Source organism: Aquarana catesbeiana, linkage group LG02 (assembly GCF_042186555.1).
Source record: "Aquarana catesbeiana isolate 2022-GZ linkage group LG02, ASM4218655v1, whole genome shotgun sequence".
Lineage (NCBI taxonomy): Eukaryota > Metazoa > Chordata > Amphibia > Anura > Ranidae > Aquarana > Aquarana catesbeiana.
Genome location: NC_133325.1, coordinates 405,441,902 through 405,459,974, shown reverse-complemented (window position 1 = coordinate 405,459,974; position 18,073 = coordinate 405,441,902). Strand labels below are relative to the sequence as shown.

Genomic DNA, 18,073 nt, shown 5'->3' with positions numbered 1-18,073 from the left:
GTATATTCTGATCGTGTGTATGCCCCATCGGACATTTTACGTCGAAAATTCTGACGGACCTAGAAAGAGAACATGAACCAATTCCTATCGGGAAAACCACTCGTTTGTATGCTGTTCCAATGTACCAAAAACGACGCATGCTCTGAAGCAAGTACGAGACAGAAGCTACTGGCTATTGAACTTCATTTTTCTAGTCCCGTCGTACGTGTTGTATATCACCGCGTTCTTGACGGTCGGACTTTGGTGTGACCGTGTGTATGCAAGACAGCTTGAGCGGAATTCCGTCGGAGAAACCTTCAGCGTTTATTCCGACAGAAAAAACGCTCGTGTGTACATGGCATTAGACTGCTTCTGTTTTGATGTATTAGTCACACACACACACACATTTTATATATATATATATATATATATATATATGTATATGTGTGTGTGTGTGTGTGTATATATATATATATATATATATATATATATATATATATATATATATATATATATATATATATATATATATATATATATATATATATCTCTAAAAAAAAAATGAGTACACCCCTTACATTTTTGTGAATATTTTATTTTATTATATCTTTTCATGTGACAACACAGAAGAAATGATGCTTTGCTACAATGTACTGTAAAGTAGTGAGTGTACAGCTTGTATAACTGTGTAAATTTGCTGTCCCCCTAAAATAACTTAACACACAGCCATCAATGTCTAAACTGCTGGCAACAAAAGCGAATACACCCCTAAGTGAAAATGTCCACATTGGGCCCAACGTGTCAATATTTTGTGTGGCCACCATTATTTCCCAGCACTGCCTTAACCCTCTTGGGCATGGAGTTCACCAGAGCTTCACAGGTTGCCAATGGAGTCCTCTTCCACTCCTCCATGATGAAATCACGGAGCTGGTGGATGTTAGAGACCTTGCGCTCCTCCACCTTCCATTTGAGGATGCCCTACAGATGCTCATGATCATGTTCTGTTTCAGTATGTCACAGTACATGTTGGCATTCGTGGTTCCCTCAATGAACTGTAGCTACCCAGTGCTGGCAGCACTCATGAAGCCCCGGACCATGACACTCCCACCACCATGCTTGACTGTAGGCAAGACACACTTGTCTTTGTACTCCTCACCTGGTTGCCGCCACACACGCTGGACACCATCTGAACCAAGTTTATCTTGGTCTCATCAGACCACAGGAAATGTTTTCAGTAATCCATGTCCTTAGTCTGCTTGTCTTCAGCAGACTGTTTGCAGGCTTTCTTGTGCATCATCTTTAGAAGAGGCTTCCTTCTGGGATGACAGCCATGCAGACCAATTTGATGCAGTGTATGGACTGAGCACTGACAGGCTGACCCGCCCCACCCCTTCAACCTCTGCAGCAATGCTGGCAGCACTCATACGTGTATTTCCCAAAGACAGACTCTGGATATGACGCTGAACTCAACTCAGCTTCTTTGGTCGACCATGGCGAGGCCTGTTCTGAGTGGAACCTGTCCTGTTAAAATATATATGTGTATGTGTGTGTGTGTGTATGTGTGTATGTGTATATGTATATATATATATATATATATATATATATATATATATATATATATATATATATATATATATATATATATATATACAAAAGTTTAGGAACCCCTGACAATTTCCATGATTGTCATTTATAAATATTTGGGTGTTTTGGATCAGCTATTTCATTTTGATTTATCAAATAACTATCAAGTTATCAAATAACTGAAGGACATAGTAATATTTCAGTAGTGAAATGAGGTTTATTGGATTAACAGAAAATGCGCAATATGCATCAAAACGAAATTTAGACAGGTGCATAAATTTGGGCACCCAACAGAAAAATCACATCAATATTTAGTAGAGCCTCCTTTAGCAGAAATAACAGCCTCTAGACACTTCCTATAGCCTGTAATGAGTGTCTGGATTCTGGTTGAATGTATTTTGGACCATTCCTCCTTACAAAACATCTCCAGTTCAGTTAGGTTTGATGGTTGCCGAGGATGGACAGCCCGCTTCAAATCACACAACAGATGTTAAATGATATTCAGGTCTGGGGACTGGGATGGCCTTTCCAGAACATTGTACTTGTTCCTCTACATAAATGCCAGAGTAGATTTTGAGTAGTGTTTTGGGTCATTGTCTTGTTGAAATATCCAGCCCCGGCCTAACTTCAACTTTGTGACTGATTCCTCAACATTATTCTCAAGAATCTGCTGATATTGAGTGGAATCCATGCGACTCTCAACTTTAACCGGATTCCCAGTACCGGCACTGGCCACACAGCCCCACAGCATGATGTTACCTCCACCAAATTTTACTGTAGGTAGCAAGTGTTTTTCTTGGAATGCTGTGTTCTTTTGCCGCCATGCATAATGCCCCTTGTTATGACCAAATAACTCAATCTTTATTTCATCAGTCCACAGCACCTTATTCCAAAATGAAGCTGGCTTGTCCATATGTGCATTTGCATACCTTAAGCGACTCCGTTTGTGGTGTGTGTGCAGAAAAGGATTCTTTCGCATCACTCTCCCATACAGCTGTTCCCTGTGCAAAGTGCACTGAATTGTTGAAGGATGCACCGTGACACCATCTGCAGCAAATTGATGTTGTAGGTCTTTAGAGGTGGTCCGTGGGCTGTTTTTGACTGTTCTCACCATCCTTCGCCTTTGCCTCTCCAATATTTTATGTGGCCTGCCACTTCTGGCCTTAACAAGAACTGTGCCTGTGTTCTTCCATTCCTCACTATGTTCCTCACAGTGGACACTGACAGCTTATATTCCTTATATTGTAGCCTTCCCCTAAACCATAATGTAGAACAATCTTTGTTTTCAGGTCATTTGAAAGTTGTTTTGAGGCCCCCATGTTGCCACTCTTCAGAGGAGAGTCAAAGAGCCACCTTAAATACCTTTTCTCATGATTGGATGCACCTGTCTATGAAGTTCAAGGCTTAATTAGCTCACCAAACCAATTGTGTTCCAATTAATCAGTGCTAAGTAGTTACAGGTATTCAAATCCACAAAATGACAAGGGTGCCCAAATTTATGCACCTGTCTAATTTCATTTTGATGTATATTGCGCAATTTCTGTTAATCCAATAAACCTCATTTCACTACTGTAATATTACTGTGTCCTTCAGTTATTTGATAGATCAAAATGAAATTGCTGATTGAAACACCCAAATATATATATATATATATATATATATATATATATAATATATATAAAATAAAAAAATATCTATTAATGTCTAAACCGTTGGCAACAAAAGTGAGTCCACCCCTAAGTGAAGATGTCCAAATTGGGCCCAAAGTGTCAATATTTTGTGTGGCCACCATTATTATTCAGCACTGCCTTAATTAAACCTCTTGGGCATGGAGTTCACCAGAGCATTACAGGTTGCCACTGGAGTCCTCTTCCACTCCTCCATGACAACATCACGGAGCTGGTGGATGTTGGAGACCTTGTGCTCCTCCATCTTCGGTTTGAGGATGCCCCGCAGATGCTCAATAGGGTTTAAGTCTGGAGACATGCTTGGCCAGTCCATCACCTTTACCCTAAGCTTTAGCAAGGCAGTGGTCGTCTTTGAGGCATGTTTCGAGTCGTTATCATGTTGAAATACTGCCCCGCAGCCCAGTCTCTGAAGGGAAGAGATCATGCTCGGCTTCAGCATGTCACAGTACATGTTGGCATTCATGGTTCCCTCAATGAACTGTAGCTCCCCAGTTCCGGAAGTACTCATGCCGCCCCAGACCATGACACTCCCACCACCATGCTTGACTGTAGGCAAGACACACTTGTCTTTGTACCCCTCACCTGTCCCGCCACACACGCTTGACACCATCTGAACCAAACAAGTTTATCTTGGTCTCATCAGACCACAGGACATGGTTCCAGTAATCCATGTCCTTAGTCTGCTTGTCTTCGGCAAACTGTTCGCAGGCTTTCTTGTGCATCATCTTTAGAAGAGGCTTCCTTCTGGGAAGACAGCCATGCAGACCAATTTGATGCAGTGTGCTGTGTATGGTCTGAGCACTGACAGGCTGACCCCACCCCCACCCCTTCAACCCCTGCAGCAATGCTGGCAGCACGTATGCGTCTATTTTACCAAAGACAAACTCTGGATTTGATGCTGAGCATGTGAACTCAACTTCTTTGGTCGACCATGGCGAGGCCTGGAACTTGTCCTGTTAAACCGCTGTATGGTCTTGGCAATCTTCTTATAGCCTAGGCCATCTTTACATAGAGCAACAATTCTTTCTTTCAGATCCTCAGAGAGTTCTTTGCCATGAGGTGCCATGTTGAACTTCCAGTGACCAGTATGAGAGAGTGAGAGCGATAACACCACATTTAACACACCTGTTCCCCATTCACACGTGAGACCTTATAACACTAACGAGTCACATGACACCGGGGAGGGAAAATGGCTACTGTAATTGGGCCCAATTTGGACATTTTCACTTAGGGGTGTACTCACCTTTGTTGCCAGCGGTTTAGACATGAATGACTGTGTATTGAGTTAATTTTAGGGGACAGCAAATTTACACTGTTATACAAGCTGTACACTCACTACTTTACATTGTAGCAAAGTGTTATTTCTTCAGTGTTGTCACATGAAAAGATATAATAAACTATTTACAAAAAGTGTACTCACTGTTGAGACATATATATATATATATATATATATATATATATATAATGGATGTGATGTCAGCCGCACCAACAAACTTTGAGCAGTTAGGCCCGCCATACACAGAGCCAATTTTTCTGAACCAGCTGAGAATCTAATCATGTATGGCCTGCCTTACTCAAGTAAGTGACACTCTATAGTAGCCTTTCTTAACCCTTTGACCCCTGAGGGATCCTTGAAATAATTTTCTGGTTCTTGAACCCCTGCTGAAAAGGATTATACCTACAGTGCATACCTAGTGTCCACTCTAACATTAGTTGTCAGTTTAGAAGTGACCCCTTACATTGGTGGTTAGTGGAAAATTGTCCTCTTGCATTTGTGGTCAGTGAAGGTGGGATATCAATCCACCATTGCTCAATGCTCAAGGAATCCTAGCAACCTCAGATGGGACCCTGGTTGAGAGACACTGCTCTATGGTATTCCCTATCACTCCTCTCCTAGCAGCTACATAAATGTTATGAGGGGAGGGGCAGAGATGCTTGGTCAGCACAGGGAGTAACTGGAGACATCTAGAAGAGGAAAGGGCTAGTACATGTAAGAAGGGAGGGCTGTGCTAAGGAATTGACTCTCCCGAAGCAGTCAACCTTTCTAGTAAGTTCAAAGGCACATTGCAAGTTATTTTTCTTCTTTTCGGTTGTCTGATTCTTTCAGTAAACCCTAAAAAATCAACGCGCTAGTATATGATTGTGCTTTTACTACACAGGAACGATGCACCTGCAAACTACATTTATAAGAAAATAATAAAAACCATACAGAATGCTACAAATATGTATAAATAAACACATGCACAATCTATCTGTTCATACCAGCAAGCTACACTGATTGCACAGTAGCTGATATGCACTGTAAGGCCCCTTTCACACATGCGGACCATTCGTTTGATCAGTTCAGTCACTTTTTTTCGACAAAAAAAACGTATGAAGTTTACATCAGCTTTTCATCCGTTTTGTACATCTGCCAGCTGGAATCCTTAGCCACTTAGGTCCTGGAGCCATTCTTTCATGCAAAAATCGACCGCTTGTCCGTTTTGTATCAGTTTTTTGTCTGATCCGTTTTTTTAACGGAAGAAAAATTGGACTTTGATCCGTTTCAAAAAATGTATGTTGTTGAGAACGGATGTAAATGGATGATCATTAATTTACATCCAATTTTCCATTGAGCTGCATTGATGTCTGTTGAAAGTCAATGGATGGATGAAAAACGGACAAATGGTTCACATGTGTGAAGGGGGCCTAAGGCACCGAGCTGATGCGCCAAACAGAGCATCATTACTTTTTTTCACAGAACTTTACTGAAAAGTCACGGGTGACTTTTCAATAGAGTTCTATTCACCACAGCAGCATTGTGGTGAGGTGATTTGTATCGTAAATGGCTGCACTTAAAGTACTGCATGTATTATTTTTTCCCAGCACACCCCGGAACTGACTACAAAGGAAACCATGCATTTTGCCTTGTCTGTGCATTGCATTGTCTATGCTCTGCTGCAGGATGAATTTGATTTAAATCAAGTCGATCTAAATCATGATTTAAATCGTTAGTAAAAAGGCTTGATTTAAATCATGATTTTTAAAGAGCAACTGTCATTTCTGTCCTTCAGTGGCTCCTCCTCTGACCTGCTGTTGATTCATCGACAGTCCTATTCATTTTAATGGGATGGCTGGTGATGTGGCAGTGACACAACAAGGTGAGGGACGTGGCGGCAACAGGTGAGTTGATGCCCGCTAACCGGCACTGCCATGATGGATCTGAAATAACAGGTGCTCTTTAAATGTAAGGACTTATTCCTGCTGGTAGTTAGAATGTTTAATATTTGCAAACAAAATGAAGGTTTCCTATTTAGAATAATAAGCTATCAGGTTAGTAAAACAGCGATATCCGAACTGATTTAATCATACAGTTTGTAGTGTACATAGATTTGCAAAACAATGGGATAAAGGAATATTCCTGAACTTTGTTTTATCTCATGGTTACTGTGAAATTGTGTGAATGCATCAATGCAGTGCATGTTATCTCAGCTTGCAGAGCTTGGATTCATTGAATGAGTTTACCAAAAATGTAAATATTGCAGAATATGCAGCCTCATGCTACATAACCAAGCTCCATTTTATACTGAATAAACTAAATTATTAATGTATCTTAACAAATTCAGCCCCTGAAGATTTGGCTGCTCAATGACCAGGCCATTTTTTGCGATACGGCAATGCATCGCTTTAACTGAAAATTGCACGGATGTGCGATGTTGTGTCCAAACAAAATTGACGTCCTTTTTTTCCCACAAATAGAGCTTACTTTTGGTGGTATTTGATCATCTCAGCGTTTTTTTTTTTTTTTGCACTATAAACAAAAAAAGCGTCAATTTTCAAAAAAAAAACTATTTTGTACTTTTTGCTATAATAAATATCCCTAATTTTTTTTTTTTTTTTTTAAAAAAGCTAATTTTTTCCTCAGTTTAGGCCAATATGTATTCTTCTACATATTTTTGGTAATAAAAATCACAATAAGCGTATATTGATTGGTTTGCGCAAAAGTTATAGTAATTACAAAATAGGGGAAAGATTTATGGCATTTTTATTGTTTATTTATTTTTTTACTAGTAATGGCAGTGATCAGCAATTTTTATCGGGACTGCAACATTATGAACATTATGGCAGACAGATCAGACACTTTTGACACATTTTTGGGACCATTGGCATTTATACAGCGATCAGTGTTATAAAAATGCATTGATTACTGTGTAAATGTCACTGGCAGGGAAGGGTTCAACAGTAAAGGGAGATCAAGGGGTTAATTGTGTGTCCTAAGGAGTGATTTTAACTGGGGGGGATGGGACTGCCTGGGTGAGGAGAGCAATCTGTTGTTCATACTAGTATGAACAACAGATCGCTCTCCTCACCCCTAACAGCATGGAGATCTGTCTGTTTACATAGAACAGAGATCTGTCTGTGTCTGTGTGGAGCGATCGCGGGTGCCCGGTGGTCATCGCAACCGCCGGGCATGCGCAGCAGATCCGGCATCGCGGGCGCGTCCCCTAGTGGTCAAAAGGCAAGCCGACGTATATCTACGACGGTTCACCCAGGGGAGCCAAGCTGCCACAGTGTAACTCGTGAAGGGGTTAAATAGAAAGCTATCTTTAGATAGATTTTTACTCCAAAAGCATTTTATTAAAATAAATTTGATAGAAATAAAAAAAATCAGATTTAAATAAAAAAAATCTGATTTTTTTTTTTTTTTTTCAAATCATTGATTTATATCCACCCTGCTCTGCTGCAAACAGGAGCCATCATAGCCTCCATGCATCTGAAAGGGCCCTTTAAACCCACTTAGCTTCCCTTATAGCTGCTCCACAATTTCCTTAGGGAACAAGACTCCAGCAATAAGCTATCTTGACAGTTTGTATCTCTTGTAGTGGAGCTTCAATGTTGTCCCATGGTAGAGGCCTCCTTTCATCTTTGGTGAAATGTGTCAAAGGTGGGCAGTCTACAGGCAGAGACTGTAGTATGTACGTGCTAATGCTGTTTGAATAAAGCTTTTGATCTGTGATAACACTAGTGTGTGGATGCTTTGCTTGCTTTAAAACTGTTTTCCGAATGAATGCAAAGCGTTCTTTGATTTGATGAGGTGGATAGTGTGATATCACCACTCCACATCGCATTTTCTGAATGAACGCAATGCGTTCTCTGATTGGGCAAAGCATCATCTGAATGGATCCCATGCTGAGTTGCCGACCCCCTGTATTTAGAATGCATCAGGCCAGTTGCTCAGCATGGGGCCTGGAAACAAGCAGAGATCACTAGAGTAGGGGTGTCTACGTCGGTTATTTCCAGCTTCCAGGGTCATCGGGCAGGTATGGTATATACCCAGGGCTAGTAAGCGTAAAGAGGATAGGATCAACGCTACTCCCCACCAGCCCAGGTGGATAATTGTGGGCTGGTCAAGAGTAGCGGTGATGTAAAAATATACCATGTCTAATATTCATCTTTAACAACCAACACAAATTTTTTGATTTCTTGCACTATTACAGGAAGTGTGTTCTTACAAATTCTTACACATTGTCCATACATTTAACATTATTTCTATTTTTATAGACGACTTAAGTCCTGTAAGATTTAAATGTCCCTTCTGTACACATACTGTGAAGCGCAAAGCAGATCTTAAGCGTCATCTGCGTTGTCACACTGGAGAGCGCCCTTATCCATGTGAAGCATGCGGGAAAAGGTTCACACGGCTGGAGCATCTGCGCAACCATTTCCAAACTGTATGTACTCAATGTTAACCAAATTACTTGTTTTTGTTAAGCATGCTTTACTGAACACTTGCATACCTTTAGGAAAACTCAAAAAAGAGACCACATGAACATTACTTCAATGGTGCCTCCATGGTAGCATACGCATGGTTGGTTACATAGTAGGTGAGGTTGAAAAAAGACACAAGTCCATCAAGTCCACCCTATGTGTGATTATGTCTGCCCCAACCAACCCACAGGACCACTCTAACTCTATAAAAGAAAGTCAGCCCCCACACGTCATTTCTATTCTCTGTCCTCAAGCCTGCAGCATCATGAATCACCTGGAAACAGCCCTTACAACACCACCTAGTTGGTGAAACCATTACAGGTTCGTGCTTTCCTGTAGATGCAGTCCCAGGACTTAGGCTGCTAAATGCACCAGTGAGTATGGGAGCCTGTTTTTCTGTGGATCTTTTTGGGGTGTTGGGAGCTTGGGGATTTATTACACATTCCCCCTTCCCCTACTTTGGAGTTTGCTGCACGAGATCCATACCTGGATGTATATGCAGTCCTTGGCCTGGTTTGTTGCTTCTCCTTCCTCCAGAGATGGTCAGCAAATGTTTCCCAGCCCTTGCATGGATCAGGGACCCGCGTGGATGGTGATATCACACTGGGCGTCTCTTTTGAGAGGCAAGTCCATCTTGCTACAAATGGACAACAAAGCGGCAGTAGCCTACATTCAGAACCATGGGGGGGATGCACAGCAGGTCATTATCCAGCCGAGTGGCCCTGATTTTATCTTGGGCCCAGACAAATCTCAGAGCATCTTTTGTATCCAAGCTCTCAAAAATCAACTAACGGATCAACCTATCAAGAGAGTTCACCAACAACAACGAATGGTCTTTGGACCAGAACGTTTTCAGGTGTATCTGCCTCCAATGGGGCAGGCCTCAAATAGACTTTTTTTGCTCCCACAAAGTAATACAGATGCTGCTTCAGGCCACAAAGTCATCCACCAATAAGACCTACTACAAAATATGGCAAAATTTTTCAGAATTTGCAGAAACTAACCTGTTCAGCTCGTTAAAACCAGATGTTCACTGAGATGACGATAAGGCTACTTTCACACTGAGGCGCTTTACAGGCGCTACAGTGCTAAAAATAGTGCCTGTAAAGAGCCTCTCCTGTGTCTCCAGTGTGAAAGCCCGGGGGGTTCTGAACCCTCTGATAGAGCGTTTTCAGAGGGCAGTTCCATTGTTAAGACCCCCGAGGAAGACTCTATATCCGAGGTGGGATTTGCCTTTGGTTCTCAATACTCTTACAGCTCCTCCATTAGCACCCATTGAAGAAAGTTCTCTAGAAAATATTACTTTTAAATCTGCCCTTCTAATTGCCATCACCTCTGGCTATAGAGTTTAGGAAAACCAAACCTTAGTGGCTCAAGACCCCTACATTACGTTCTTCCCGGATAGGGTGGTCCTACAACCAATACCCCAATTCCTTCCCAAAGTCGTGTGTGTGTATATATATATTAATCAGGAATGGGTTCTCCCAGCTTTCAAGGAAGACCCAGCAACTTCAAAACTACATGAGCTGGACGTGGCAAGGACCCTCTGATGATACATTGAGCTAACGCAGCTTTTTCGCAAAGATCAATGCCTCTTTGTAATTCCTAATAGTGCTAGAAGGGGAATGGCAGCATCCAAAAGAGCTTTAGCAAGTTGGATTGTGCATCTAATACAGAAATCGTATCGGGCTAGTGTTCTTCCAGTTCCAAAACCTATCAATGCTCACTCGAATGGCCTCTTCTTGGGCAGCTTGAGCACAAGTCTCTCCAGAAACTATCTGTTGTGCGGCAAGTTGGTCGTCTTTTACTACAGTCTGTATCCAGCCGCACTTACTTCCCATGATTTTGGGAAAAAAAATCTTTACAGTTGTCTGTTTTGTAATCAAAATTAAACAAGATTTTTTTGCAGCAACCCTCCATGCGAGCAAGTTATTTACCATGTGTATGCTGCCATGGAGGCACAAGGAAAACAGACAACTGAATACTTACCTTTCCGTAATTTTCCTTTCCTGGTGCCTATCCATGGCAGCATATGGCCTACCTTTCTATAATCCTCAACATTTGTGACTAGTTACAAGATTGACGTGGGGAGTGCTTACTCTCTTTTATAGAGTTAAAAGTGGTCCTGTTGGTTGGGGGCAGAGCAACCAACCATGTGTATGTTGCTGCCATGGATAAGTACCAGGAAAGGAAAGTTACGGTAAGGTAAGTATTCAATTTTTCGTTTTCTTGCAAGAGCCATAGGTATTTTCTGTACTTGCTAAAAAAAAATACAACTAATGCAGCCACCAAAATAGAGGACCAGTAATTTGCAACACTTCACATTTTTTGTTCTTGGGCTTAGATATACTTTAATAGAAAAGAATATTATAATTTTATATTATTATTTTTTTAGAGTTTATACTGTAATTTATTAGTGTAGTGTTTACCTTTTTAAAGTATGGTTGTATGCATTTTCAATTTCTTGCCCTATATTTTTATGGTGTCAAATATAGAGATTTGTAGTTTACTAAAAGGAGCTTGTATTTGTCTCATTCAACCTCCCTGCTTCATAATTGATTATGAGTCCTAGTATAAAATGTGTATGGGTGTGTTCAATAAATATAGTATGTCTTACTGCATATACTGAAGCTGAAAGTAGCTGTTATTGATACAGTATTTTTTTTCCCTCCGGTATTGTTCTTTATTAAGATTATATTTGTCAAAAGATCTTATATGCTTTCCTTGTTTTCTGCAAGAACACAGCAGAATGTATTACTTAGCACTGTTTTATAGTAAACATCCTTTCTTCCCCAACCCTTGACTATCCTAGATACATGAAGCTGGTAAACTTATCTGCCGTCGCTGCAAGCTCCCGGTCACTGAGTTGACAGGGCGAGTAATTCAGGATGGAACAAGAAGATACCGTCTTTGTCACCCATGTCTGTCAGAAGCTGGTTTGGATAGTGTCAACTTTGATTTTGGGGATGATCAACCACTGGTGCTCCCACCTGAGAATGAGAGGGAGCAAGCTTGGAATTTTAAGGACGATGTGAAAGATGAAAATGGCAAAGAACGTCAAGAATCCGATCTGGTTATTCAGGAAGTAGAAGACAGCGAAGAGGAAGATGTGAAATCTCAAATAACATAAATGCTGGAAGTGGGGGTGGACTTTGCTATTCTTTGTGTACAGAATATTTCTGGGAGTGAGATGGTGATATACTTTAGTATAGTGATTTTATCTATGTACACATTTGTTTTTGACATTTGTGCACCATCACACTTTATTTAGCAGCTGATATGTTGTCTTTTACGGAGTGACATTTCATTAGCTGCATCTATATCATTCATGGCTGCTGTAGCACTTCATCTGTAAATACATAACTTTTTATTTAGCTCTTGCATATTCTGAAATGTTTTCATGGCTGCAAGAAGCTGCCTTGCTGTAAAATGTACATGTTCATATTTGAAGCTTTCCATATATTATGAGATGTTAAATATTTCTGAAAGTTTGTGTTATGAAGGACTATAAATTTTACATACATCCTGTGTATTGTACATTCTGGTCTAAACCCTGCTACCCTCTGCCAGCAATTAAATTGTTTTACTTCTTCATCAAACAGCTAAATCAACCGAATTACCATTGAGCTTTTTTGGGGAACAAGATACCTAGACCTACAGTGCCTTGAAAAAGTATTCACACCCCTTGAAATTTTCAACCAAAAATTTGGTAGACCAACACAAAGTGGCACTTGTGCATTTGTATTCAGACCCCCCCTCCCCCCAAGTCAATACTTTGTAAAACCACCCTTCGCTGCAATTTCAGCTGTAAGTCTTTTTGGGTATGTCTATGCCAGCTTTGCACAGCTAGAGAGTGACATTTTTGCCCATTCTTCTTTGCAAAATAGATCAAAATCTGTCAGATTGGATGGAGAACGCCTGAACAGCAATTTTCAAGTCTTGCCCCAGATTCTCAACTAGATTTAGGTTTGGACTTTGACTGGGCCATTCTAACACATGAATATGCTTTGATCAAAACCATTCATTGTAGCTCTGGCTGTATGTTTAGGGTCGTTGTCCTGCTTAAAGGTGAACCTCCATGGGAGTCTCAAGTCTTTTGCAGACTCTAACAGGTTTTCTTGCCCTGTATTTGGCTCCATCCATATTCCCATCAACTCTGATTAGGTTCACTGGCCCTGCTGAAGAAAAGCATCCCCACAATTTGATGCTGCCACCATCATGTTTCATGGTGGGAATGATGTTTTCAGGGTGATGTGCAGGGTTAGTATTCCACCACACATAACGTTTTGCTTTTAGGCCAAAAAGTAACATTTTGGTCTCATCTGACCCGAGCACCTTCTTCCACATGTTTGCTTTGTCCTTCACATGGCTTCTTGCAAACAGGACTTCTTATGGCTTTCTTCTTGCCAATCTTACATGAAGGCCAGATTTGTGGAGTGCACGACTAATAGTTGTCCTGTGGACTGATTCTCCCACCTGAGCTGTGGATCTCTGCAGCTCCTCCAGTTACCATGGGCCTCTTGGCTGCTTCTCTAAATAATACTCTCCTTGCCCGGCCTGTCAACTTAGGTGGACAGCCATGTTTTGGTAGGTTTGCAGTTTTGCCATACTCTTTCCATTTTCGGGATGATGGATTGAACAGTGCTCTGCAAGATATCCAAAGCTTGGGATATTTAAAAACCCAACCCTGCTTTAGCCTGGGTTCACACTAGTGCGATCTGACATCGCATGTGATTCGTACCCGCACGTGACGATCACATGCGATATCTGAGGAATGCAAGTTCAGTCATAAGTTGTATGGCTGAACTTGCATTGGATTTGCACAGAAAAAGGTGCAGGGACTTGTTTTTCACCACACTAGAATCTGATTCCTGCGCGAGTTCACAGTTCGCACTGCAATCTGTGAACCGATCTGGGGGTGTTATTAACAATGTATTGACACCCGCAGAAGTGTGAACTACTTGTGGGAGAGGAGCAATGCTGGAATTGCGCTGGTTCCCACATCGCACTAGTCTGAAACTAGGCTTAAACTTCTCCCCAACTTTACCCCTGACCTGTCTGGTGTGTTCCTTGGCCTTTATGATGCTGTTTGCTGTAAGGTTCTCTAACAAACCTCTGAGGGCCTCACAGAACAGCTGTATTTATACTGAGATTAAATTACACACAGGTGGACTCCATTTACTAATTAGGCGACTTCTGAAGGTAATTGGTTCCACTAGATTTTAGTTAGGGGTATCAGAGTAAAGGGGGCTGAATACAAATGCACGCCACGCATTTCAGATATTTATTTGTAAAAAAATTTTGAAAACCATTAATTTTTTTCCATCCACTTCAAAATGATGGGTCACTTTGTGTTGGTCTATCACGTAAAATCCCAATATAATACATTTTTGTAATTCCTTTATTTTTCAAAAAGTTGCAGTTTAGTCAGGTAAACAAAAAGGGGAAAACTCAGTATTTATCAATTGACAATAACCAAGAGGGTCACTCCATTTAGATCCATAAGCCAACAGGCCAGGCAAGACATAGTATATATGGGCACATATAACATTACCAACAATAAAAGAATCATCAATGTGCAGGGTATATAAGGCATGAGGTGGCTGCATGGGAGAACCAGAACAAATACTTGTAGGCTTAAAACTGTGCAACTCTGTAGGACACAACAATATATCGGGAAGCTGGGCATCCCGATGGCCATCCAGACCCAGACAGGGAACAGTGAGACTCGGATAATGCATAAAAGGATATTTAAATATCTGAAAAATAAAAACACCCATGGCTGAGTCGGGTATATGGGGTGGGGGGGGGGGGAAGAAAAAAAAGCGGGAGAGGGGGTGGGAGGGGACGTTAGGGAAGAGAAGGAGTAAGGGGCCAGGTGTCCCTTGTTAGAAGAAAAAGTACTGATTTAGAACGATAGATAATCTCTTGCCCAGGGAATCCGGACCAAATCCAGGAGGTCAGCCAGGTTGCGAGACCTCCTGAAGATAGGCATCGGTGTATATGAAATGCTGCCAAGGTCTCCAGGTGTCATGAAAGATCTCCTCCCGGTTGTTCAAGGTAGCTATTAGATCCTCCATATCCCGAAGTTCATTGACTTTGGAAAACCCCAGGGACTTTGACAGCGGGTTCTCCGATCTCCAACACAGGGGGATGCATGCCTTAGCCACATTCAATAGCTGAATTGTAAGAGAAGCCTTATACTTCTTAATAGGTTGTTTCGATAGATATAACAAGCATGCCGCAGGGTTTACCTCCAAATCAACGTTAGTCAAGTGTATGACAGTACAGATTACCTCCCACCAGAAAGGCCTGAGTTTGGGACAATCACAGAAAATATGTAGCATTGTTCCCTCAGCATTGCCACATTGGCAGCACGTACTAGGGACCTGAGGAAAAACAGCAGTGCAGAGTAGTGGGTACCCTGTACCAATGAGTCATGATCTTTTAACAAGTCTCTTGAATTCTAGTGGCAATGGAAGATCTCTGGGCAAAAATGAAGGATTTTCTCTGTGAGTCAGTGAATCGGGTTTCAAGGTCCGATTCCCACTTAGTAAGGTACATAGGAACTAAACCTCTGTCTTTGGCCGAATCTGGGAAGAGTAAATCATTGAAAGACAATGACGGAATGGTTCCCTCCTATGACAGATGTGCTCCAGTTCTGTAAGCTGGCAAAGTATACCCGGAGAACGCGAACACTGGCAAAGAAAATTACGTATCTGGAGACTGCTCCAGAAGTCTAGTGGAGGGTCAGTCGCGGTCTCTCCGGCAGTAGAAGAGAGCTGACTGTCAGGTCCTGTAAAGTCACAAAAATTAAGGCGGCCACTCGAAACCAGATGCTGGAAATGAGGCATCTGGAGGCCTGATTCAAATTCTGGATTACCCAGTGTAAGCACCATGAGAGAAGGTAATTGTGACAACGAAGAGTGTCAAAAAGCATCCCTAGCGACCACCAACGTACTGCCAAGGGTAGGATGATCACCGAGAGCTTATCCATGGCCAACTCTTCATTGTGTCATTGGAGTCTTCTAGTTCAATGGCCACCCAATGTTTCGCCTCAGCATGGCAGTGCCAGTCCAGTAACCTGGTGAGGTGTACTGCTCTGTAGTAGGCCCATACATCTGGGAGGCCAACCCCTCCCCGAGGGTTCGGGAGATGAAGAAGTTGAAGCCAAATACCAGGGAGAGGCGAATGGGAAGCGTCTGTAGCAGACACAGCACCTTAGGTAGCATGGTCATCTTGAGGGCACTACAGTGGCCAAACCAGGTTAAGGTAAGCAAATGCCAGTGGAGTAGATCAGATTTGAGAAGGAGGAGCAAAGGAGCACCAATATAATACATTTACGTTTTTGATTGTAACATGATAAAATGTATAACATTTCAAGGGGTGTGAATACTTTTTTTCAAGGCAGTGTAGTTCCCCTCTTATTTATATCCTTACATAATGGTCTCCTATTACTGCCAGTGTATTCTATTGGTTTCACAATAGCCAGCCGCGTGAGGAAGAAACCCTGACAATTATTCCACTACTGTTAAAAAAATGAAATGTCAGTTTTAAAGCCGATTTCAATGTTTCCTTTCACTGGTCCACATTATCAATTTCCTTCACCAAGTGTTGCAGTGTCTCTAAGCACTGCATGTAGCTTTAGCTACATACAGTACACAGTGCTGAGTTCCGACTGCGAGACACAGACTTCCCGTCTCACGCCCGAAACAATGCAAAGTCGGTCTGAACGGCACTCAGCCATTTACAGGCAACTTTTGTATTCTGTGAATGAATATAAAGCTTCCTCTGATTGGCCGAGTCGGAAAGCGTTAAGTCATCAGCCTGCCCCTCCACCAATTAGAGGAAGCTTTGTATTCATTCACAGAAATGTACATTATTGCCATTTATTTTTAATGACATTGCACCACAACACAACACATGATCTACCTGCATTGCGGTGCACGGTTACAGAAAAATAAGCGTATGTCTATTAAAACCTGAGTTGCCATGGCTGCCTTAGACAACACACCAGTGTGAATATGGCATTAGATATTTTGCTTTGTGCATAACACTAGAAGAAAAAAATTCTGTATGCAGTTGGTGAAAAATAATTTTATTTATAAACCATTCATATAGAATATATACATAAATAATCTTTATCACATATTTCATTGCTATGAGCAAGTGAATTCAACACCTGCTACAAAAAAAAAAAAAAAAATCTGGTTTCAAGTACAAACTTAAAAGCATCATACAAACTTCAGACTTTATTCTTGTAGTGTGACAGCTAGGATGTAAACAGTATTTCCATGACAGAGCATTACTTTCTTTCCAAATGGGAGTTGCTTCAGAGATTAAAAAATAAAATCAGTGGTTTTAAAGAATAATTGACATGGGTGGAACACTGAGGCTGCTATTGTTGGCTTTCTTTTCAAATTGCTACGTGCTTATCTTTCCTGCTGGTTCACTTGCTTTAAATATTTTTACAATACTAAACTAGAACAAGCTTGCATAGCAGGAGATTTGACTTCACCTACTGCATGCTTGTTCTTGGGTCAGTAACTCAAAGTATTGAAGCCAGAAGACTACATTTTTCAGATGGTCAGCAACTGCAGCCAACATGTTTGTCAGTGAAGGTGTGCATGAAAATGCAAGGTCTGCTTCTCTGGAAGCTCTTCACACCCTCCTGTCCTGTTCTGGAGTGCATTGACATCACTGGAGCCTTCAGGAAGCAGCTAATTACTGAGGACATTGGAAAGGTTTTTTTCCCCTTTTTCTTACATTTTTTTTCTTTGGAATTTATAAATCTTTATTTGTGAGCTCTCAAAGCTTTACTTTAAAGCAGAACTCCAAGGAAAGATAAAAACGATTTCATTCAAGCCAGATCCTACTGTGAGCACTAAACTTCCTGTGCTGCTGCTGAGAGTAACGTTTTTTGCGGTTAGGGGGGATCCTGTCGTTTACCTCTCCCTTTGTCCTTTCACAAAACACTTTGTATTCTGTGAACAAAATGCAATGTGTTTTGTGAATAGACAAGGAGAGAGGAAAGGAAGGGTAAACTACATGAGCTCTTCACTGTACGAAAGCTG

General features: G+C 41.4%; 1 protein-coding gene across 7 annotated transcripts in view; it reads left to right on the top strand.

The window, feature by feature from the left end:
* ZBTB8A (zinc finger and BTB domain containing 8A) overlaps positions 1-12,879 on the top strand; it is a 34,627-nt gene extending 21,748 nt beyond the window's left edge. For 6 of the 7 annotated variants that reach the window (XM_073615360.1, XM_073615356.1, XM_073615359.1 and 3 more), the window contains 2 exons: positions 8,793-8,962; positions 11,812-12,879. In XM_073615360.1, coding sequence (XP_073471461.1) covers positions 8,793-8,962; positions 11,812-12,129 — 488 coding nt within the window. In that variant the 3' untranslated portion in view covers positions 12,130-12,879. The remainder of the gene's footprint in view (positions 1-8,792; positions 8,963-11,811) is intronic. The other variant, XM_073615358.1, reaches the window with a different exon arrangement.
* Positions 12,880-18,073: the final 5,194 nt, after the last annotated feature.